The 21,904-nt window shown below is 51.5% G+C and overlaps 7 protein-coding genes; 4 read left to right on the top strand and 3 right to left on the bottom strand.

The window, feature by feature from the left end:
- Positions 1-117: 117 nt before the first annotated feature.
- On the top strand, positions 118-201 carry CHC_T00002582001 (hypothetical protein). The gene has a single exon (XM_005713657.1). It carries the CDS (start codon positions 118-120, stop codon positions 199-201), a length of 84 nt encoding a protein of 27 aa, XP_005713714.1.
- A 2,923-nt stretch (positions 202-3,124) lies between these two features.
- CHC_T00008299001 (hypothetical protein) lies at positions 3,125-4,171 on the top strand. The gene has a single exon (XM_005713656.1). The coding sequence runs from the start codon at positions 3,125-3,127 to the stop codon at positions 4,169-4,171; it is 1,047 nt and encodes a 348-aa protein (XP_005713713.1).
- A 1,109-nt stretch (positions 4,172-5,280) lies between these two features.
- CHC_T00009508001 (cationic amino acid transport permease) lies at positions 5,281-6,978 on the top strand. Its single transcript, XM_005713655.1, has one exon. The coding sequence runs from the start codon at positions 5,281-5,283 to the stop codon at positions 6,976-6,978; it is 1,698 nt and encodes a 565-aa protein (XP_005713712.1).
- A 2,385-nt stretch (positions 6,979-9,363) lies between these two features.
- On the top strand, positions 9,364-10,123 carry CHC_T00008347001 (putative methyltransferase). Its single transcript, XM_005713654.1, has 2 exons — positions 9,364-9,485; positions 9,637-10,123. Exons 1-2 carry the CDS (start codon positions 9,364-9,366, stop codon positions 10,121-10,123), a joined length of 609 nt encoding a protein of 202 aa, XP_005713711.1.
- Positions 10,124-10,195: 72 nt separating this feature from the next.
- Positions 10,196-13,698, bottom strand: CHC_T00009532001 (hypothetical protein). XM_005713653.1 has 2 exons: positions 13,501-13,698; positions 10,196-13,204 (listed from the first exon to the last, which is right to left on the bottom strand). A coding segment is annotated over exon 1 (198 nt), but the record flags the coding sequence as incomplete, so codon positions are not given.
- A 345-nt stretch (positions 13,699-14,043) lies between these two features.
- CHC_T00008279001 (3-oxoacyl-(acyl-carrier protein) synthase) lies at positions 14,044-14,376 on the bottom strand. Its single transcript, XM_005713652.1, has one exon. It carries the CDS (start codon positions 14,374-14,376, stop codon positions 14,044-14,046), a length of 333 nt encoding a protein of 110 aa, XP_005713709.1.
- A 131-nt stretch (positions 14,377-14,507) lies between these two features.
- CHC_T00009080001 (isoprenylcysteine carboxyl methyltransferase) lies at positions 14,508-15,482 on the bottom strand. Its single transcript, XM_005713651.1, has one exon. It carries the CDS (start codon positions 15,480-15,482, stop codon positions 14,508-14,510), a length of 975 nt encoding a protein of 324 aa, XP_005713708.1.
- Positions 15,483-21,904: the final 6,422 nt, after the last annotated feature.

The raw sequence follows: 21,904 nt of genomic DNA, 5'->3' as shown, positions 1-21,904 counted from the left end.
TAACGTGAAGTGTATCACAGTCTCAGTATGAGCGAATTCCAAAAGCGCTGAATAGGCTACGCGACTTTTTATGGATATACTGTAATTGAGGTGCCGTGGTGCTTCTCCATGTGAGTTATGAACATCTCACCTCTCCGAATCTCGCTCTTTCACTCAGTACAGAGTGAACAACTCCTGCACGACGTTGATCAAGTTGCTTGACTCAAGATAATCCACGTGCGAGGCAATGAGTTGCTATCGTGTTTTGACACAGCTATTCCAAAGAAAGAAGAGGCAGTTCTTTTCTTGAGGCCTTTCCAGTGTGACTTTGTCCGACTCGTCACACTCTTCATCGTCCTTCCAGTACCGGGCGTCGTTTTCTTCTTTTGCTTCTTCATTTTCTCGGTTCTTTCGCAATGTGCAGCATTGGCGAACACAATTCAAGGGGGTTCAATCACGCAGATAAGAACCAGTGAGTAGGAATCCAATTCAAGTCGTAGGCAGACAGACACAAAATCATCCCGGGCTCCTAGGATGGTAAGTGTCGGGCATATAATGGTTATTACTATTCTCCGTAACGCAAAATCCGTCCCAGAGCCAACTATTGCGATGCGTACAAATACATTTGTCTTTCGTGTTCAAATTTGTAAATATTTGTACGCGTGAATCCCTACGACGGTGGATTTGGCTTGAAGACTGGTTTGAACTACTCCTTTATGCAGACATAGCCCTCCCAAAGCACTTTTACCAGACATATTCCCTTCTTGCTGCAATCATTCTTGCGCACATACCTCAGCTACTCTCTGGCCACTGCAATCTTATCCCCCACCACTGTGCTGATACCCCTACGTCCTCTTCACCATCTCCACTTCTTCTCTCGTGCTATCCCCATCATCCCGTAATGGAAGGTACAGACTCACGGCCTGGAGAGGATCTCGTGGACGATGAACAAGATCGCCGCTTCGTCCTTGATAACAACGAGTTTACTAGGATCAAGGATCACGAGGGGCACACGTTGAATTTTCTTGATGTGTCTCTTCAAAACTACCGCCAGATCACAGTGATAGTTCAGCTGGTGAATATTCTGGAACCGGAGCACACGTTTAGAAGACTTCGAACCGAGCACGTTGACACTTTGGTGGCCGAGTTCAAGGAGAAGGGGTATTTGGAGAGCGTTGGTATGTTGTCTGTAGCAATTGCAGAGGGCAAAGGGGATGCGAATCCTGGGAAGTGGAACGAACTGCGCAGAGTGTTGGAAGAGGGTAGAGGTCGGGAGCTTCCCGAGTGTGTGACAGTGTGTCTCATAGACGGACGCCATCGCCTAGCAGCGATGAATTCCCTCATGAAAACCTCAAAGGTTTGGAAGAAGAAATTCACGCGCGTGTCCGTTAAACTTTGGACAACGAACAATAGCATCGGTACATCTCGAGCGGAGCTGTTGGGCCTCAGTGGGGCACTCAATCGAGCAAGTGCCACAGTTGAAGCCCCAACATTTCAGGACCATGTGCATGCGGCCGTGTCTCTTGCACACCTACTAAGGGCCCGAGCAGACATTGGCGAGCGACTTTCTACAAATTTGCTTGCCTGTGCTTTGTCCAAATGCAAGGCACTTGGGCGCATGGGTCCACGGCAAACCCTTAGGTATGCCCAAGTAGCTTTTAAATTATCTGGAAGCAAGCGAAACTTCGATAGTTTTGTTGCAGTCTCCACAAGTTGCAAAAAACTTGCTCTCGTCCACCTTTGCAACAATTATTTGCTTAACGAGACGACTGAGGAACAATTTTCTCTATCCCTTCAGGCTGTAGCTGGAAAAGTGGACGCTGGACTAGAGCAGTCCTTTCAATCGTTTAGCACCCAGTTCTACGCAATGTTACGCCAGCTTCTGAAAGAAGTTTCGTTCGCTGCGGAACGAATGGGGTTATCTTTCCGTGATGTTCTGAAAATGGAAGCCCCGGTGGGGCAGCGTTATCGAGTCAAGATTGCGAATCTCATCGTCCGAACAATGACAGCGTACAAATCTCATTGCTACCGACCTGAAGCTAGCCATTTAATTCGTATTCGAAAGTTTCAAACGAAGCTGATCGACGCCCTGGGAGTCGATTACAGGGTATGTGAAGAAAGTCCCTCCCAGGAGTGCACAGCAAGAAAGTCCTCTACACGGAAGCCGCAACTCAAAATTCCACGTCGACGCATTTCGACCACCCTCACTCGCCTTGCCCGCCACCGATCTCACACAGTATATGCGAGCTCCCGCCGGGCTGATCTGGGCAACTCCGACGGCTCAGCCTCGGAATTCGAACACTTCGACTCCGACAGCGAGCGCAGTAGTAGTCATCAAGGAGGAGAGAACGATCCCTCGGACACATTTCACATTTCTGCTCTTCACCCGCACGAGAAAAAGCGCAAGGTCTGTTCTGGAGATCTGGACAGACGTGCAATAGGAACCGGGGACGAGGAGTACAGCAACGCACTCGGAAATCACCCCGTGACAGCCCCTCCGCCCGGACAGGAGGAGAATACCTCTGAAGCTTTGCCCCATTCGACTGTGTCGCCACCCAAAAAGCACAAGGTCATTTCTGGAGATCTAGTCAGACGTACAAAAGGGACCGAGGACGAGGGCCACAGCGATGCACTCGAAAATCCCCTCGTGGCACCTCTTCCGCAACGTTCTACTGCCTTTCGTCTCCACGGGGCCGGGAAAAACAAATCCCACCTCCTTCAGACTCTTTCTGTACATCTTCCCACTGACGCTGCACCGGTTAAGGAACGGCTTTCCACAAAACCACCCACCGTCAGCGAGGCCCAAGTATGGGACCGTCTCAGTGCGCCCCAGAGGCAAGTGTCAAAAGGCGTTGAGAAGGAGAAACGCAAAAAGCATAAGGCCGAAGTTGAATTTGCAGATGACACCGAGTTCAAGGATGTTCTTCCAGACATTCTCCCTTTCGGTGTGAATGACCCAAAGCCGTACGTAGACCGTGGAAAATATGAGCCCTGGGTGCGTCACGCAGTATGTCCACCGAGTAGGTGGAGCAGGAAAAACCCCATTGCGCATGCCACCCCCTTCTTGGATGCAATTTTTATTCCCCATGAGCATCGGGCGAACGTCGTTCTCTGTGATCCTGCTATTCTGCGCGCAAACCATCACATGGTTTTCTGGCGTGCAGCATACAACCACCATGCCACGAACGCGTCGCAGGCATCAGACACCCGTCACACGTGGAAACAGGCATTCATGGAGGATGAAGCGTCTCTCACTTATTTTGGAAGAAGGCGAGAGCAAGTATTGCAGAGAGGCTACGCAATCTTGGAGGGGTTTCTTGCAGATGAAAGTGTTCCTGCTGATCTACTAAAGAAATTTCCGATCGAAGTCTGCAACTTCTTTTTGCCTCTCCACAAGGCAGTACATAACTCTTTCCAAAAGTTCAGCAATAACGTTGGCAACAAGCAAGATTGGACCTCCACTGTCCATGGAGCGTCTAAGATCGATAGCTCTGGTGGGCAGCATGGAATCGTTCAATATCAAAGTACTCTACACAACGTCACCACCGCGATTGAAGAGGACGCCAGCGTAGTTTGGATGTGTGCTTCCAGGTCACTCCTGGATGCTCGGATTTCTCAGTGTATGGCCGCCCTATGTCTCTGGACCAACACCAAGAGAATTGGATATGAAGACATCGACTTCCGACCGCGTATGTACACGCCGAAAACCGGTGGTCGTTGGTTTGTGACGTCTAGAGGATGTCTTCGCCAGCAGCTGCACACAGATTTCGAAGTGCAGTGCAGACTAGATGACGAAGAAGCACTACTGCTTGACGAGGAAAAAGAAAACCCGGGCTTTTTCACTCTCACGACAGCGGCTGATGCTGGGGTGCTATGGGTGTGCCCGTTTTCCCACTATTTGGTGCCTACCGCAGAAGAAAAGTCCCTCCAAGCTCTTTCGACGAGCCTGAAAGCGGTAAAGGTGATAATCCCTCCGTTTTCGATCTTCGTCGGGAGGGGGGACATGCTTCACGCTGAGGGTGCATTCGAAGACCACGTCACGGGTAATCACAAACTACACTACAGTCTTTACTTTGTCCCAGAAAACCGCAAGCTGACAAAACTTGGGTACTGCCAACACAAGTTTAATCCAGAGTTCAAGATGTACAAGGAGAGCAAGTATGAGGACGAGGAGACGAAAGAGGGACCGTGAACCGATTCCATGGCAAGGGGCTCTCCGTTGCGAGTCCCAGACTTGCACCCCAGCCTTTCATTGCCATTGCCAACACCATAGCGATCAGGGTCGTGTCAGTCTTCCGTTGCGGAGTTGACCACTTTTGCGTACAGTGGGATACACGCAGTAGTGCCACCCCTTGCCACATGCCAGAAGGCGGCACTATTCAGAAGTGGCACTACTAGCGGAGAGTGAAACGGAGGTAATGAGCACTCCTCTAATTAGGCATTAGCCTATCTAGATACGCTTTAGTCATAGATAATCGCCCAGCACTAGTGTCTAGGTGACAAATGACCTCATATGAGGCCATTTGACCTCATATGAGGTCACTTTTCAACTTATTTTTCTCGACTTGTGCTAGCTCAACAAGATGGAAAAAAGAGACTCTCGACACGGCAGTTGACTTCTGCGTTGTGGAAGGGTGGAGTTTGGTGAGATCTGCACGTCTTCTCCAGCCATTTTTAAAATGCCCAAAAAGGAGCCTTTTTTGACCAATCTCAAAACGTTTTATGTTGATATCTTCGAAACCAAAACGCCTGTTTAAAAAGTCAACTCATCATTGATAGTTCATTAGATTCTTAGTCTCTCTGTGCATTGACAACCGCCATCCCAATGTTTTGCAAGATGTTATTGCCGAGCGCGTATACGTTAAAGAAATGGTGTCCAAACTGAATGTTTTAAAGTTTCGATTTAATTTATATATTTTTGCAAAAAAAAGCTGGCCTCATATGAGGCCATGACTGACCTCATATGAGGTCAAATTGCTTGTCGTCTAGACACTAGGCCTTTCATGCAAATACCACTCCCGGAAAGGTTGATTTGGTAACTACTTTCATAAAATTAAAGAAAAATGTACTTCCTGCCATCCAAAAACGGTCAAACTTTGCACAGTGCGGTATGTTCATTGCTGGATGCCGCAGGAGAGATATTCTCCACATTTATTTGCGGCTTTTGAAGTCGAAGGCGAAGTGTGCTGAGGGAGGCGGGTTTAACGTCGCTCAGCACAGGCCGGAAATAGCTACAGTACTCTCTACAGCTCGTCTCCTCTCGTGGGCACGGGGTAAAGACGCTGTGAGCCGTCCTTCGTCATGACAGCATCTTCTCTCCTGCAAGCGGCTATGCGACGCAAATCCTCCGCCCCCCCAAGCAACGCTCTTGTCACAGAGGCCGATACCGAGCGTCCTCTTAATCTCACTGACCTCACCTTACTCGGGGTCGGGGGAACTCTCGGCAGCGGCCTGTTCCTTCTTACAGGGCGGGCAGCTCGTGTTATTGCGGGACCTGCCGTTACTCTGTCCTTTACCGTCGCCGCGATCGCATGTCTTTTTTCTGCACTTGCTTACGCCGAGATGGCGAGCAGGAACCCCAACTCAGGTGGTGCCTATGCTTTTGCATATTCTGCCCTCGGCGAACTCCCTGCTTTTCTCGTCGGTATGTGTCTCACGCTGGAATATGGTGTCAGCTCAGCAGCTATTGCGCGCAGTTGGGCATCTTACCTTGGCGATGCTGTTGGCTTCCTACCGGGCTGGTTAACCGGCAAAGATTCGGTCTTTTCTGTGCTTGCCCTCGTTTTGGTTCTGGCCGTCTCGCTTATGCTGTCCCTGGGTATGAAGGAGGCAAAATGGGTCATTAACGCCGCCACCCTCGCTTACGCAGGTGTCGTTGCCGTTATTTTAGTTTTTGGCGTGCAAAAAGTGGACACAGGTAATTGGGACCCGTTCTTTCCATTTGGCTTGCAAGGTGTTATTGCCGGTTCAAGCGCTGTCTTTTTTGCCTACGTCGGCTTCGATGAGGTTGCGACAGTAGCAGAAGAGGCACAAGATGCGGCAAGGACTGTTCCCTTAGCAATACTTCTTTCCCTCGTCATTGTGACATCCATGTATATCGCGGCGTCTCTTGTTCTGACGGGGCTTATGGACTATGAAGTCATAGATACTTATGCCCCATTTTCCGCGGCGTTCCGTTCCGTAGGACTGCCTATTGTGGCAAAGCTGGTTGGGTTTGGAACGGCTCTTGGCATGATGAACACCACCACTGTGTCGCTGGCCGCACAACCCCGTATTTTTATGTCCATGGGCCGTGACGGATTGCTCCCTCGCGCTTTTGCATTGAGCTCTAGCGCCACCACCGTGGGTTGCGGAGTTGTTGTTGCAATGCTCGCAGTTTTAGTTGAGACTCATGCTCTAGCAGACGTGGTATCGGGAGGCACTCTACTTGCTTTTCTTGCTACGAATGTCGCATTGCTACTCACGCGATCCCGCATTCACTCGCGAGCAAGGCGCACGCCATCCTTAATCTACTTGTTCGTCGGGGCCAGCGCACTCACTGGTATCGTTTCAAGACTCATGGGAAAAAACCAAATGCCGCGATGGCTAGGCTTGTTGATATCCATTCCCGTCATGCTTTCCATTTCAATAATGTTACTTACTTCCGACTTTGAGGGCGGGTCGCAATATGAGCGCGCCGCACCGAGCTTCATGTGTCCGCTTGTACCGATAATTCCGATGTTAGGGTCGTTCACGACGTGTTTCCTTCTTTTTCAGCTTTCGAACAAGGCCTTGACGGCATTGTGTACATGGTTGGCGTTATCAGCGACAACCTACTTCTGCTATGGAGCGAGGAACGCTATTATTGCGACCAGTTACCTGAATATCGCGGTTGCCTCACCAACACAGTCTTACAGCTCATTTGACGAGTTAGCGACGGAAGCACGTTCAATATCAAGCAATGACTCGCCTCTTTCTTCCCCTTTACCGAAGGCAACTAATTCACAAGCTGCCTTGTGACGAATTCGTTCTAACTCTTATCCAGGTCGACGTGTGCACATCTGCCGAGTACTCGGCAGGTACTGTACATATTGAATGCATCACATCAAAACTCAAACATGTTCCCCGACAACAACAGCATCTCTGAGCATGCTCACCATCTTGTTACGGCCATAAATACCAAGCATATTCTGATTCACTTCTTCCGCCGAAAGTCTACCTACAAGTACATCACCGGCTACACGAGCTACAGCTTATCAGCTGACAAGCCCGTGGCACATCGTGTCGGTGGTAACCAACAATTTATCTTGCACCAGACTAGGAGGAAAAGGCTCCCGCTCTGGCGGAATTTGGTTGTTGTCTCTCGGCCCCAGGCCGCAGGACTACTAATGCAGTTGACAGCGCACTCGAAGAAATCTCAACGAGCTCCGGTAGAACACTACTTTTCGGACAACGGCCACCACGATCTGAATGTTAACATTTTGCGCGGCGATGGCTATGTTCCTGGACGGAATAATTTCTTGCTCGCCTGCGTAATAACTGCCACCCGCTCCGATGCGCAATGGCAAGCCCCTGTGAACTTGCGAAACGGCAGTTCTGCGATCCGAAATTTTGCTAAAGTCACGCCCTGTAGTTCGAAAAAACGCGCAAGGATGGGAGGAGATCAAGCACGTGCTTGACGTTTCTAACGCAACGCCGGAGAATCCATCGAGAATGACGATGTCCTTTTCCGAACAAGAAGCGCGATTCCCAGCGATACCAGCTTTGAAAGTGCCTGGCAGCGGTCGATAGTTGATGCACAGGGCAGTTGTACACGGAGGGATGAAGCCTGTTGGCGACACGCCTGGCAGAGGAAACGGCTAGCTGCTCAAGCAATTCCGAGTTTCACTGGAATATAAAACTTTGATTCAGTACTGAGGAAAACAATCGATGACTGTTTCCGTCGGGAGCTGAAGCTCTTGGGTGCTACACGCTTCACCTCTTTATCGAAGAAGCGCTGTTTTGATGTACGCGCTGTGTTCAACAAGGGCACTGGTTAGCTACATGGAGAACGGTTGGTGGCGAAAAGAAATTCTCGATTTCGTTGTTTTTGACTTCGACAAACACCTTGTGTTGGACCCCTCATTTTGCACAGATGAAACACTGCCAAGCTATGCTACATGGCGACCGCAAGAAGACCTCTACAAGATTACTAATTTGGTCCGTCTCTGATATTACCGACGAATGCAGGCCGAGGTGGAATGATCGTAGTGAGTTAAGAGGAGGTGGCCAACGTCCTGACGAAACCAAGTAGCCGTATTCCGTCTATTTCCTCTTTAAGATCCAGCTCTGACAGTAGATGAATCTTTTGCTCTTGCGCGAGAGTCTTCGATCTGCTTCGCGATCTCATCAATACGATTTTCGCTTTCCTTGAGCTTTGTGACGAACTGATCACGCAGAGTGCTTCGGCCCTCATCCTTCTTGAAAGACTCCTCCTTTGCTTGCAAGAGCTCTCTACGCAGTTGGTCTTTCGGTGAAAACGCAAACATCTTTCCGATAGCCATGTACGTCTTCGTTTGCTCCGGCATGGCATCCATCTCACGAACAGTGATGTCGAGGATGCTACGTTCTCGCTCTGCGACGTTGATTTGGGATGTTAGCTGCATTACGTGACGGCGCAATTCGGCTTGGCGACCCTGAAGCTCCCATAGCTGTTCTACGTCCTGCTTTGACATTTTTGAGGGTCGTTTGATGTTGCGGGCGATGGAGGCCCGGCCTGCTGGGAATCTCTTCGCCCAGACCTTTGTGCAGAGAAGTTGATGCACACGTGAACTGAGCCGTTGCAAGAAACTACTGTAGCAAGAAAATTGAAATAATTACTGAATTACTGAAGAAAAATAAGAACTTGTGCTATTTTCAAAAGTTGATTTAGTAGTACAGTACCAAGGGTACTGTTGTTGAAAAGGAAGTGTGATCCCACTGCCTACAGTGCCACGTTCCGCTCTCCAGATAAGCTTATCCATTGCAGCGGCCGTCGTACCTGATCGTGGAGTCCCGTGTTCCTTCTAAGCCGGCATTGAGGACGCTTTCATTGCGTTCAACGTCACTTGAGGTATGTTTTTTCTCTCTGATCAGCCTGGCGGGGTCCGAGGCATAGTCGGGATTAGGATCTCGATGAAGATACAACTGGGCCATAGGCCACACTTACTGGGCTTTGCTTGACCGCAAGCCCCAAGGTGGTGATAGATACATTGCAACAACTTCCTGAGAAGATGCGAGCCCACTTCCTCACTTCCCGCATTGGTGTAATTCGCCAGTATCTGACCTTCCTCTCTTCTCCTGCATTGTTCCGTACCGTTGCCACAGCATGATCAGCGTTGATTGCGACTCGCCGATCTTTCGTCGGGTCTAAAAAGCATCTCTGAAATGGATGGTGCTGATGGGGTTTATCCGGCTTCGGAAGATACATATTTGTTGATCGATGCCTTGCAGCAGGATGCAGAATTTTTACGACATCGATTTTCAAAGGGCCTTGGCTTAGAAGTAGGGTACGTCGGATTCGTTCCACTACTTGCAGCAACTATTCCCCTAGGGAAGCTCATAACAAACATTCAGATAAAGCAACGCAGGCTGAACTTATGTGCGAAGGATGGGGACGTACCCATTTGCCTAACCAGATTTTTTTTGATGTTTGCTTAGATGTGGTTCAGGGGAAGTATCCGAAGCGCTATCGAAAATTATAGAAACAGCAGTCTGCATATCAACAGATGTGAATCCGCTAGCTGTGATAAAGACACGCGGTTTGTTGAAAGGGAGGACTAGTGTCGACTTCGTCTTATGCGACATGTTCTCTGCTTTCAAACCTGGGATACAATTTGAAATCATTGTGTTCAACCCGCCCTACGTACCGACGGATGACAATGAACTGCAGCGTGCTCTGGAGAGCCGCGATATCTCTGCGTCGTGGGCAGGGGGGAGAGAAGGCCGCCAAGTTATCGATATTTTCCTGGATGAGTTTATTCGATTCCTAGCCAAAGATGGGGTCATGTACTTGGTGCTACTTGAAGCGAATAAGCCCATTGAAGTTATTGAGAAAGCCAACCGAGCAGGCTTCCTGGTTAGGACTGTGATGAAAAGGAAGGCAGGGATCGAGCAGCTGTACGTACTGCGATTTCAACAGAAGTAGTGATGAGGGGCTTTCAGTCTCTTATCTACTGTTATGTTGCTACCAGCTGTGCAAAAAATCGCGTTCGTCACTTTACAACAGCCCATCAGTTACACCCTCTGTTCTCAGAGCTAGCCGGAATTGGGTGACCTGCTGCGTAAATCTGTCTCGATTCTTGCTTTCCAAATTTCGTTGCACGTCCTTCATCAGTTTGTCGTACGCTGCCCCAACGTTCGCTTGCTTCTCCGCTGGCTGAGACTGAATTGTAGTTGTCTTCATTCTCATGAAGGCTTCTTCATTTGTTAGTATGAGACTAAGCAATGGTCGTGAAAGACTCCATTGATTCGTGCAGTCCACATGAATAATCATGTTAAAGATTATTCCTAGGCAAGATGGAAACAAGTCCGGACTTTGTTCGACATGGGCAAGCAACAATCGTGCATGATCACTGCGTTTCAGCTCTTGCTTAAATCTAAAGGCGGAGAGCTGGTCAATGGCAGAGGCTGCCTGGGAGCTCATCCAGACTTCATGGGATTGCAATGCCTCCCTCAAGGATTCTACGATTCGAACGAACGTGCGGTGATCCAACTTGGCGATTTCCTGAGGATGGTTAGAACACAAGAGCTCGATGAGCGGGAAATATGCTTTTGCAACTTTAGGGTATGCCATAAGTTGGTCGAGCGGAATAACGGAAATAATCTTGAAGCAGATCGCCATTGCGTCTTGTAGAGCAGGATCGCCATACAAGGAAAATACTCCAAAGTTGACGTAGTTACCACCAAGTGCGCGTGCAAACAAAAGCATGGAAACCCAGTTGCCCTTATACATCACACGATAAGGATCCATGGATCTGCTTTTTGCTCCTTCTGCTCCACCAATTCTCTCCCAGTTTTGCAACGTATGAGTCCCGTATGTAACCAGGATATTTGAAGTCTCCCGGAACAGTAGAATACCATTTGGTGAGGAGCTGTCGAAAATTATCCTCTGCGACTTGTTGTAAATGAACTCTGCGTAAAACTTCAATAAGATTGTCGTGACTTCATAGACACCGGCCTCCGAAAACACTTCGCAGATCTTCAGCATGACAGGTGTGTATTTCGGATAGAACCACTCGAAGAAGAGTCCGTACGTCTTGCGATTGGACATTGTCTGGATGACGCCTCGAATGTCACGAAGGACCCCTAGGACGGCCTTCTTGACAGTTTGGTCATTGCGGAAGGCATCTTTGCTGGGTAACGCAGCCAAAGCGTCTAGCTTAGTTCTTAGTGGCTCCATGAAACGATTAAATTCCGCCTCTGAATCAAAGCTAGAACCACCGCTTGAGAATAGAATCCGTAAAATGGTTTGGTAAAACGTTGTGCGATTCCGTCCCATGAGAGAGTCTGGTCCTTTCATAAAAGGAAAGTTGTCCTCATCATGACTTGTAATCATCTCGCGGATAGTTGCGAGCTTACAAAGGAGGCGACTACTACTGTATCCCGCAGCGAGGTCTTGTAGGAGGCCCAAGGACTTGCCAATAATCCGTTGGCCGTCTACAACTCCGTAGCTGCGCAAATTACACGCAATCTTAGCCGCCACCACGTCAAGAACAATCAAGTGGTCGTTCATACCTAACCTCTCAGCCATTCTCACATAGACCTTGCTGGTCGCTACAGCTTCCTCACCAATATATGCTCTACGGAACGCTTGCGTGAAATCCACAATTGCAGCATCTAGTGCGACGGCACCTTTCGTATTTCGCGCTCTGCCTGCTGGCGTCGCAAGTGTATCTGGCGTGATACCAGGTCGCATACGGGCTGCATTGTCCGCAGACACAGTGTGTACCATCAACTGAAACACTCGAGAACTTACTTCGCCGTCGGTGAGCTCTTGTGCTTCAGAGCTAGACGCGTTTAGTCGGCCACTCACTACGGCCGCGATCACTCGGGTTAACCAGGCGAGTTCTCGTTCCAATTTTGAGACTTCGGCGGGATTTGCGCCAACACCACCACTCGCTGCGAAAGCCTTGTAATTTTCAAGTAAAGGATCCATGACCGACGAGATGAATGCCCCTGATTTCTCGTATTGTAGCCGGAAAATGGAAGGAATTGCTTCCAGATGCTCTGTGATATCTTCATCCTCTTCATCACCATCATCCAACTGCTCTAATGCCATTAACCTGGTGGTGATATACTGTTCCACAATCTTAGATACGTATCCGTCGAGGTAGGCTTCCTTTCCGCTCTTCAGGTATGGCTTCGCGGCAATGAGTCGAGACCACAATGAGAGAAGATAGAAAAGGCTGTTTCCCACCCAGCTCCAATCGGACGCTAAAGATTGGAGGGTGAATTGTGAGACGAGTTCAATCCATTGACGATAAACATCCAGGTTAATAATCTCGTCCAGCTGGTAGTTGACTTTGAGGCGTGCGAGCCACCGGCAGAAGTGATGATAATTATCATGATCTTCTAGACCAACGCGCGTGCTGAGGATATCCAAGGTTCCTCGCATGTGGCGGCGAATATTCAGAATGCGCAGCTCGTCCGTTGCAAAAAGTGTGCGACGCATGCTAGCCAACTGAACCAGACACTCTAGACACTTCTTCGATATTACCGTGTTGGATACGCAGAGTGCTAGATAAATGTCCAGAAAGAGTTTGACTGTTGTGGGGTCCTCGACGACAACATGCCAAGCAATAGGCGGATGCAAGGTGCCGATATCTTCGCTGCTCTCGTCAATACTACTTCCAATAAAATCAAAAGACAAGCAGCTGAGAGCAAGATCCACGCCATTCGCACGGAGCTTCGAATGGGCCGGAGGCAAGGATAATTTGTTGAGAGTGGCGATAGAAATCTTGAAGATCTTCAACAAGAGCAGATCGCGAAATGAAATTGCAATCTTGCGGGACTGGGAGTGCGAAAATGTTTTTCTGATGCCAGGAGGAACGGTGTTCATCTCAGAAACTAATCGCGAGAGCACTTGCAGGCCAATAACACAATGCTCCTCTGAGGCATCCAAGAAGCGACTGACGTCGTCGACGATGGTGCGATGAGCTTCGCCGTCGGACCATCCAAACTTGGTAATGCGGCTGAGGAGGGTGTTGAGTTCGATTCGGACAAACTGCTCAAGCATTGGTCCTCGGTTGGCAAGGTAGTTGAGGACGTAGTTGCGCAGCTGAACGCGTTCTTCAACGCCAATCTGGGCCCAATATGTTGTGACGAGCTTAGTCAATACCCAACCCGCGAATTTTTGGGCATAGGGTCCCTGTGGACAGATGGAAACGAAAGGTGATGTAGATGCGTCATCCAGAAATTTCGACAGGGGTTAGAGCACGTTGCAGATAATTACAAGAGACGAAAGTGAGTAGAGCCGCGGATGCAACTGTGGAAGGAGAAGAACAAAACAAGCAAGAGACGAACCTTTGCATTTTCCAAGATCATGGTGCCTTGTGAAAGATGTCTAGGATTGGTTGAGAGTGGAAACAAAACGCTCTCTGCGTGTTTGCGAATGGTCGAGTCTTGTGCCGTGTAGAGCTGCTCGCACAAGCGTTCAATGCCGTCGAGATCATTTGGGATCGAGGCGAAGCCGTTGCCGGGTGAGTCAGTGGTAGTGGTCATGTTGAGTTGAATAAGGAAGCGTAAGGGATGGGAGAGAACAGGGCCGGGGGGGAGGGGTCACTTGCAAGAAGATGCGCAAGGGAGGCACTAGAGGGGCGGCCAGCAGAGAACGTCTAAGCGGGACTGGAAAGGGTTGGAAGGGTAAATTGAAGGGAGCAGTTGAGGGGAAGAGGATGGATCAGGCGGAGTTCGAGAGGGGTCTGGCGGAGGAAACGTTGGAGACGGGGGGGGAGGGGGGGGCGGGGGGGTTGGGTTCTGAGGGGTAGTAGAGGGCGATCAAAGAGGGGCAGCGGGGGGGGGGGCATCTGAGAGGGATCAAATCAGCACCAGGCATGCAGCGAAATATTATGGAAATTCAATAAGATGGGGCTTGGTGCCTTGACATGCAAGCCTTCTCTGGATGTCGTAAAAAGCGCTGCGGCGGCACCATATCGCATCTTTGGCTTTATCATCAAGCAAGCTTGCACACTGCCGCCCTATCCCCAGATTGCCACTTCCACTATCAGCAACCTGCGCAGCTTGAGCTGCAGGCAGCTGAGCATCTCCCGCCGTCTTGCGACTCGCTCGCGACTCAACCCGCGTCACAGGCCCTTGCAGGTTAGTACTCCAATATCTGTTTTTGTTAATCAAGAACATTAGTACAGAACGTGCATGGGCTATTGTACAACATCTTACCATACCGTGCACCGCTTTTCAAACTGCTTGTTGCACCCGCAACCGCCTGTTCACGGCACATGCGCCCGGAAACCACAGCTCACGTACCTTACTCCCACCTTCCCCCCCTCCTTGTCGTTTGCTCCCGAACCCGTCTAAACATTAATAATTTGTGCTGCAGCGCTCCTCTCTCCCGAAGCTCTCTTCTCGAAGTCGACCAGCGATGTCGACTCATTCGCTTTTGGGTCCGTCACCATCTCGTCGTTTTCCGACTTTCCCCCTGGGTTGTACAACTTGAAGTCCAACAACAATGTCGCCTTGAGGATTTCCGGTAGCTTGACATACAGCACCGGAGGACACGGAATGAGTACACTCGTTCGTTTTTTATAAATGACATACCCCTCCTTGTTCCCATGCTTTCCATCGGCCGACTTTTCTAAGATCGGAATCCCAGACACGAACATGAGCAGCAGCGTGATGAAAATCGGCCCAGCTATCGCCGCGTGCTCCGCACCCCTGAGATCGTTCAACGCTGACATGTACAAGCCCCACCACACTAACATTTCCCCGAAGAAGTTGGGATGCCTCGACCAGGCCCAGACTCCGACATCTGTCCAGCGGTCTTTCGACGCCTCCGACTGCTTGTACCGTAGCTTTTGCTGATCAGCGACAGCCTCTAAAAGTGCGCCGCATGCGAAAATGATCCATCCAACATAATCCAACGCCGTTAGCGAGTCGGTGACAGGCTTGGAGTTGACAATTGTGACCGGTAGGGAGACGGTCCAGGCCCAGACAGCCTGTAGAGACCAAAAGATGGCGAGCTGGCCTAAGTTTTCTCGTTTGTCATCAAAACGGCGATCCTCGCCCCAGAGAATGATGCGGTAGAGAAGAAAGGCGCAGAGACGGGTCCCCCAGATGAAGACGCAAGTACTGATGACGATCTGACGGGTCTGGTAGGCACCGCCGACTGTCAGCGTGACGACAGCCAGGATGAGAAAGTTTGTGGTACCCGCAAAGTCGGTGACCTTGTCGAAGCGAAGGAAATAGGTGATAAGAAAGAATGAAAACTGGAAGACCACGGTGATGATGGCTGTTAAGGTGAGGAGACGGTCATCGAGTGGATTGGCCATGTTGCGTTCTCTGTGGGATACAGGCCGAGAACTTGAAGGCGTTGTATGCGCAATCGAATTCGACGATGAAAGACAGAGGTCGAAACAAACGCATTGCCGATACGCTTATACAATGGCTCAACGAAGGTATTGCGGTTTTCTTTGGTGATGTCACCGAAGGATTAGCGGCGTATGGGGTTGATAGTATGAGGTTGAAGAAGTATGGGGCGGAACCAAAGCAAACACGGCCGGGGGAAAAGGCTTCCTGCGTTCAAGCATATCCGAACGGTTAGTGCTGGCACTATGCTGGCACCAGCACGAATGCTTGATGGCCGGAGAGCGGAAATGCGAGATTGAGGCATGTCACACAGGCCAACCAAACGGTGCAGTCACGGTGAAATCTTGCAAAATTCTCGCCCCGGCAACGGTTTGCAGCACAGAGCTTCTCGAATCTACCGCAATCTTGTACCCTGTATCCCATGATGTCCCAAACGTGTAATTTTACTGCTCCTGGTGTACCACCCATATGCGATTCTTCGGTCGAGCGCATCCCTGCTTAATATGTTGACATCACATGAAAATCACATGAAAATCACCTCATTGTCGTGACGTGCTACCTGTCTTCTCACTGCCTCGTTTTTCGAGCTTTCTCAAAGGTTTTCAACACCCCACCGGTCAACCCGGAGCAGAATAGACGCCTGCTTGATGGTTCCTTCTCGCGCACAATACTATACTGTGGCGCACGGGTTCGAGTCCCGCAGAAAGGCTCATCTAAAGACAGTCACCTTCCGTACAAGATATCACGTCCTCGACAGACCTAAAAGATACGCACCCTCCCCAACTCTATCTGTAACTCCACGACTGAACTCAAACTGATGCAAATCTGCACCCTCACAATCCGAAGAAAGCACTTTTAATGCTTCAGATAATGTCAACTAGAACGGTACCAGTACTCGGCAGGCTTTGATCTTTTAAATGCCGTAGAAGAACATAGAAATGAGAAAAAAGGAGCAAGAGGCCTCCTTCGATACGAGGCGCCTTTTTGGCATTTTGGAAAGGGTGCTGCTTGCTTCGCCTATCCGCCAGTGCTGCACTCTACCCTTGGGTATGTACTGTACGCGGTGCACTATAATACTGTACTACGGTAGATATAGTCGGGTACAGGGGGGGTCGCGATATAGTGCCATCTTTGTTAGTGCCAGCTCCGATATAGTGCTACCCTTCTGCGGGTGGCACGCATTTTGAGCCAAAAATGAAGGGTCTCCAGAGAGGCAGTTGGATGGACGTACTGCCCGAGAGCCACTGCCGCCACGGAAAGTTATTATGCAGTTGCTATTCGAGGTAATAGACTATGGCGGAAAAAGGCAGGGCCGATGATGCAATTGGACATCTGAAAAAGTGTAGGCTGGCATTTATAGCTGCGAGAAAGGAGGAAGTCAATGCGACGGCTCGAGAGCCACTAATAACAGAAATGCTTGATTAGACTTGAGTCCGTAGTGAAGATACAAAGCATGAGTGATGGCTGTAATGGTGACGGGGTAGGAATGCACTCTCATATTCTTGACAATAGATGGCTAGAATATCGTGCTCGCTTGGTTCCGTTTAGTCTTTTATTTGAGTTTATTTTCAGGCGATTCAATCAACTTCTACTACTTTCTACAACTACTAAAATCGTTGTCTGTGTGTGTGTCTGTATGTCCTTGCGCTCCCGCGTTGCCATTGGCGCTACCGTGACAAGTGGCAGCCACGGGCGGGGCCTGGCCGCAGGCCAGGCCGCCACGGGGACACGTGGCGGTGACAAGTGGCGACAAGTGTAACATTTTAAATTAAAATTACTGTGCGGACTGCGGGGCGGGGCCCCACTACAGTACAGGCTGACAAGTGGCGACAAGTTAAATTTTAAAATTAAAATAACTGTGCGGACTGCCGAGCGCGGCCGCGCTACAAGCGGCGACAAGTGTAACATTTTAAATTAAAATTACTGTGCGGACTGCGGGGCGGGGCCCCACTACAGTACAGGCTGACAAGTGGCGACAAGTCAAATTTTAAAATTAAAATAACTGTGCGGACTGCCGAGCGCGGCCGCGCTACAGTACACTACAAATTCTAGCCCGGATCCGTTTAAACCGCGCCACGCGGATCTACATTGTGGGCGGAACTGGGGCGGGCACTGCGAGCACGTGACGGCGGTGTGGTAGATGGACGCGTACGACAGGGGGGCGGACGCGTGAGACACGGGGCTGCCCGAAATACCGGAGGCTCGTGGCGACGTGAGCGGGGCGGTGGTGCGCGGGGGGCTGTGCGTGGGGGGGCCGGAATTCTTCAAGGCGGAGTTGCGCAGCGCGTGGTGCTCTGACTTTGGGGGGCGGATGTGGATGCGCGGCGACGAGGAAGTGCGGGCCTGGGCGGCGACGGGCGGCGATAGGGACGGTGGGCTGCAAGATGATGGTGGGCGGAGGGCGGTTTTGGGTGTGCGGCGATGACGTGGAGGAGAGGTGGGCTGGGGCAGCGATGGGGACGGTGGGGGAGGGTAGGTGGGGGGCGCCGAGGCAGGGCGGCATGGATCACCACACTCGCGCGTGCGCGTGGGGGAGCGAAGGGCGCGGGAGCGGACCGGGCCAGAGGTGGACGGCGTGGAGTACTACAAGGGTCTTCAACCAGGCGCGCGTGCCGGGGGGCGGGGGAGGCGGGACGGCGAGCGGGCTTCAACCGGGCGCGCGTGTTGGGGGGCGGGGGAGGCGCGACGGCGAGCGGGCGCTAACTGTGTTGCTCAGAGACGGTGACGGACGTGGTGTGCCGGGTAGCAGCGGAGGCAGGCGTTGACACCGTGGTGGGCGAGTGCGGCGGGTGGGACGGGCGTGCGCGCGAGATCGCGGACGCAGTGTGCATGCAGCTCCACGCAAAGCGGTTCCAAGCGGCGGCGGAGACTCTGCTGGACCGGCGGGCGGGCAAAGCGCGCGTGGTAGCGAGCTGCGTGGAGCTTCTGCGCAACATGAGCGGGCAGCACGCGGCGAAGAGCGCCGTGCGCGGCGAGATGTGGCGGGCGACGTGCGCGGTGGGTGGCAGTGGCGGGGCGGACGGACGCGGGCGTGGCAGAGACGTTCTGCGGGCTGGTGGGCGGGGTGTGCCTGCGGCGCGGGGACGTGGTGGACGGGTGCGCTTGGGAAGGGGCGGCCGAGGTAGTGGTGGGAGCGGTGGCGCGGAGGGCGGCGGCGCGGGCTGCACGCATCACGGAGGTGCGAAGAACGGGGAAAGTGGTCGCTGCGAGCCGGGCAGGTGTCGCAGCCGGCGGTGCAGGAGGGCGCGCGCAGGCGGGTGGGTGCCGGGAGCCGTCGCCAGGTAGCAGTGTTAGGCGGAAGCGAGCGGCGGCGTGGAGGGCAGCGGCGCTGACCATGTTTGCGGGCTGCAGGGACCGAACCGCGGCCGGGGGGGAAGGCGACACAGGCGGGCGGCGGCGCAGAGGGCGGCGGCGCGGACCGGGCGCGACGCGCAGGGGCGAGAAACGTGTGGCTGGACGAAGGGGCAAGGGGCGACAAAGACCGGAGAGAAGACGGGAGAGTTAGCGCAGAGGGAGGGGGAGCAGCGGGGCGGGGAACGACAGAGTGTGCAGAACGAGGAGCGGAGGAGGAAGGGACTTGGCTTGGCGCGCGAAGCGCGCACGGAGCCCACTTGTCCAGCTCCTAATAAAGTGAGTTCGTCCCTGGCTTGCGACCGCCGCTCGCTCACCGACGACTCTTTTTGCAGAAACCTCTTCTCTTTTTGCGCACTCTCCGCCGACGGACAGCGCCAAAGGAAGAAACAGGCCGGTCGAAGGCCTGTAGTGAACAGAGTCTCACAGTGTACGACACTAATTAGTAAGTACTGTGTTTACTACCAACCTCCCGCCCTACACCGCTCCGCCTTCCTCGCTCGGCACCACTCCGCCTCTCTCGCTCGGCATCGCCCCGCCTCTCTCTCCCCCGGAACCGCCGCCGCTTCTTTCGCTCGGCACCGCTCCTCCTGTCGCTCGGCATCGCTTCTCCTGTCGCTCGGCACCGCCCCTCCTCCCGCTCGGGGCTGCCTCGTCTTCTGTGATCTGCTCCGGTCCGCATTTCCAGCCCAGCACCGTCCTGCCTTTCGGGCTCGATACCGCTCCGCCTCTCGACGCAGCACAACTCTACCTCACTGCTTATTCCCGAACTGCAGTTGCCGTGACACTCGTCACAGCACACACCCGCCCAAAGGCTGTTGGTCACTCAAACACTTCTAAAACTCGTCGTGATTCCTGTTCAAGTTTATTGATAGTTCTCATTGGATCTGGTGCTACGGCTCGCCGAAATCTTCGTCTTGCGTGATCTCGCAAAAAGCGAGCAGGGACCTAACAAGTCTCGCGTGGCTGGTGTATTGGCACCTGGCGCTGGAACAGTTAATGCCCTGGGCACCCAGTGGTACTGTTATGCAGGATACTCTTGAATAGCAATCTTTGTTCACGCATTGACTGTGCTAGACAACAACGTTCCAGGGAATAGTGACCGAACGGTTAAAACCCCGCGCCCAGTATAGTGTCCTCTTCGGAGTAGGCTGCACTCGAATCTGAGATCCGACTAATCGCTGCATTGCGTGGGGACGTTGGTGGCTTAAGCAAAAGTAGCCCAATCCTGGAGATCGGTCGTCAATTTATCAAGACTAACAGGAACACTACGTCGGTTGCTCGGTAAGGGGATTGGATTGACATTACTGTTGGTTGTCTGTGGCTGCTTGGAACGTCAAGGTGAACACTTCTATAGGGTAAGGACCGGCCTTGGTTTATCAACTGATAAACTCGGTGGATATCCCGAACGAAGTTATAGCCAGCAAACGCAGGGCCTGTGTTTGTTTAGACTGCTGAAACGGCCACCTCTCCGGAGTGGGGCGGACTCCGCGCCGAGGGTCGTATACCCTAAAGGCCTTTGCCAGTAGGTTGGACTGGCCGCCTAGGGTCGGAGTACCCTTCAAGTTTTCAAGAACAAGACTCAAGAATTTTACAGCTGATTAGTACTGGTGCACACTTTCTCCATAGTCTGCTTCGCCTGAACTGAAATCGTAATGTCGCAAACTGGTCAACCTAGTGACGACCCATCCGAACCTGCTGATCGCCCGACGTTCATGAAAAATATATCGGATGCGGCATTATCATCGTTGACCAGTACTCAAAAGGGCTTTATTGTTGCCTTGAGATCTTTGGATCCGAGCCTGATAGGGAGTTTGCTACGAGAGGCCATTGCCGAACTCTTTCCTCCTGCACACTTATTCTCGAAAGAAATATGTGACATGCCGACAGTTTGGGTCGAATTGAGAAATTTCCTAAACGCGCGTGGTGCAGCTTTAACACAACACTCTTCCAGAAGAGTAATCATGACTCTAGCACATGGCATTTATGATGATGCTGAGGATAGAGCTGCAGCAGTTGAAATGGCTCAGCTCATAATAGCATCGGGGCGACGAGTGCGACCTGGTTTACGGAATGATGATCCACCTCCACATAGTTCAGGACCAGTAACTGAAGAAAGTGGTGGTTCATTCGACAGCAGTGCTGCGAACCTGACTCGCTTAGCTCATAATGTCGCCATGAGGCTGAAGAGCTCCAAGTTCTCCGGTGATATTGGAGAATGCTGGATGGATTATGTCGACGAGTATTCGCAAATATCTCGCGACTATGGACTGTCACAACAGCAAAAATTCCAGTTTCTCCACAACCTTCTTTCGAAGAATGCTAAGCGATTCTATCTGGAACGTGTTCAGATGTATGCTCAAAGTTACCAGCAGGCGGTAGATATGGTGAATCAAGAATACAATTCACCTGTGCGTCAGACAAGGGTGAAGAACTATCTAAACTCCCTACGTGTTTCAAACTTCGTTAAGGAAGGCTTTGAAATATCAACAGCATTAGCTAAAATATATAAGCTAATAACGAAACTATCGCGTCAGGTACCACCATCACATCGCAGGGACTCACACAAGATCGAGTTCCTAAGGAACGCTGCAGTTGGATACGGTTGGTCTCGTGAACCGTTAAGCCGAGTGGCAACCCATAACTTGTCATTCCAGATGCTATACGGGGAACTAGAAGCTGCGCTGCAGTTAGACAAGGAGGCTGATCTGGCTTTGGCACGTGACCACTGCTGGACCTAGGTCCTCTATTGCGAAGGATGACTCATTGGGGGTACTGTACACTGGACAGGGTCGCTACGGTAAACATCCGAGGTATGTTAGATCAAAGGCAACTGGATATTCCTCACAGAAAAAGAAACCGCTGGACATCGCAGGTTGCTTTAATTGCGGAGACCCAAATCACATGCTCAAGGATTGTTCGAAACCCATAAATGCGTCCAGAGCTGCCACAATGAGACTCGAGTACTACAAGAAAAAGGTCGACAGAAAACATGCTGTACATTTGGTTCTAGCTGAGCTGTGCCAACAGATCG

Source organism: Chondrus crispus, genomic scaffold (genome assembly GCF_000350225.1).
Source record: "Chondrus crispus Stackhouse genomic scaffold, scaffold_144, whole genome shotgun sequence".
In the NCBI taxonomy this organism is placed as follows: Eukaryota; Rhodophyta; class Florideophyceae; order Gigartinales; family Gigartinaceae; genus Chondrus; species Chondrus crispus.
The sequence above is the reverse complement of the archived record's forward strand: the minus strand, read 5'-3'. Positions and strand labels throughout refer to the sequence as shown.

Bases quoted from the DNA above. Each gene is read 5' to 3' on its own strand.
- CHC_T00009080001 (XM_005713651.1), bottom strand. From the start codon at position 15,482: ATGGCCAATCCACTCGATGACCGTCTCCTCACCTTAACAGCCATCATC.
- CHC_T00002582001 (XM_005713657.1), top strand. From the start codon at position 118: ATGAACATCTCACCTCTCCGAATCTCGCTCTTTCACTCAGTACAGAGT.
- CHC_T00008299001 (XM_005713656.1), top strand. From the start codon at position 3,125: ATGGTTTTCTGGCGTGCAGCATACAACCACCATGCCACGAACGCGTCG.
- CHC_T00008279001 (XM_005713652.1), bottom strand. From the start codon at position 14,376: ATGGTAAGATGTTGTACAATAGCCCATGCACGTTCTGTACTAATGTTC.
- CHC_T00008347001 (XM_005713654.1), top strand. From the start codon at position 9,364: ATGGATGGTGCTGATGGGGTTTATCCGGCTTCGGAAGATACATATTTG. The intron at 9,486-9,636 runs GTACGTCGGATT...ATGTTTGCTTAG, and splicing joins GGCCTTGGCTTAGAAGTAGG to ATGTGGTTCAGGGGAAGTAT.
- CHC_T00009508001 (XM_005713655.1), top strand. From the start codon at position 5,281: ATGACAGCATCTTCTCTCCTGCAAGCGGCTATGCGACGCAAATCCTCC.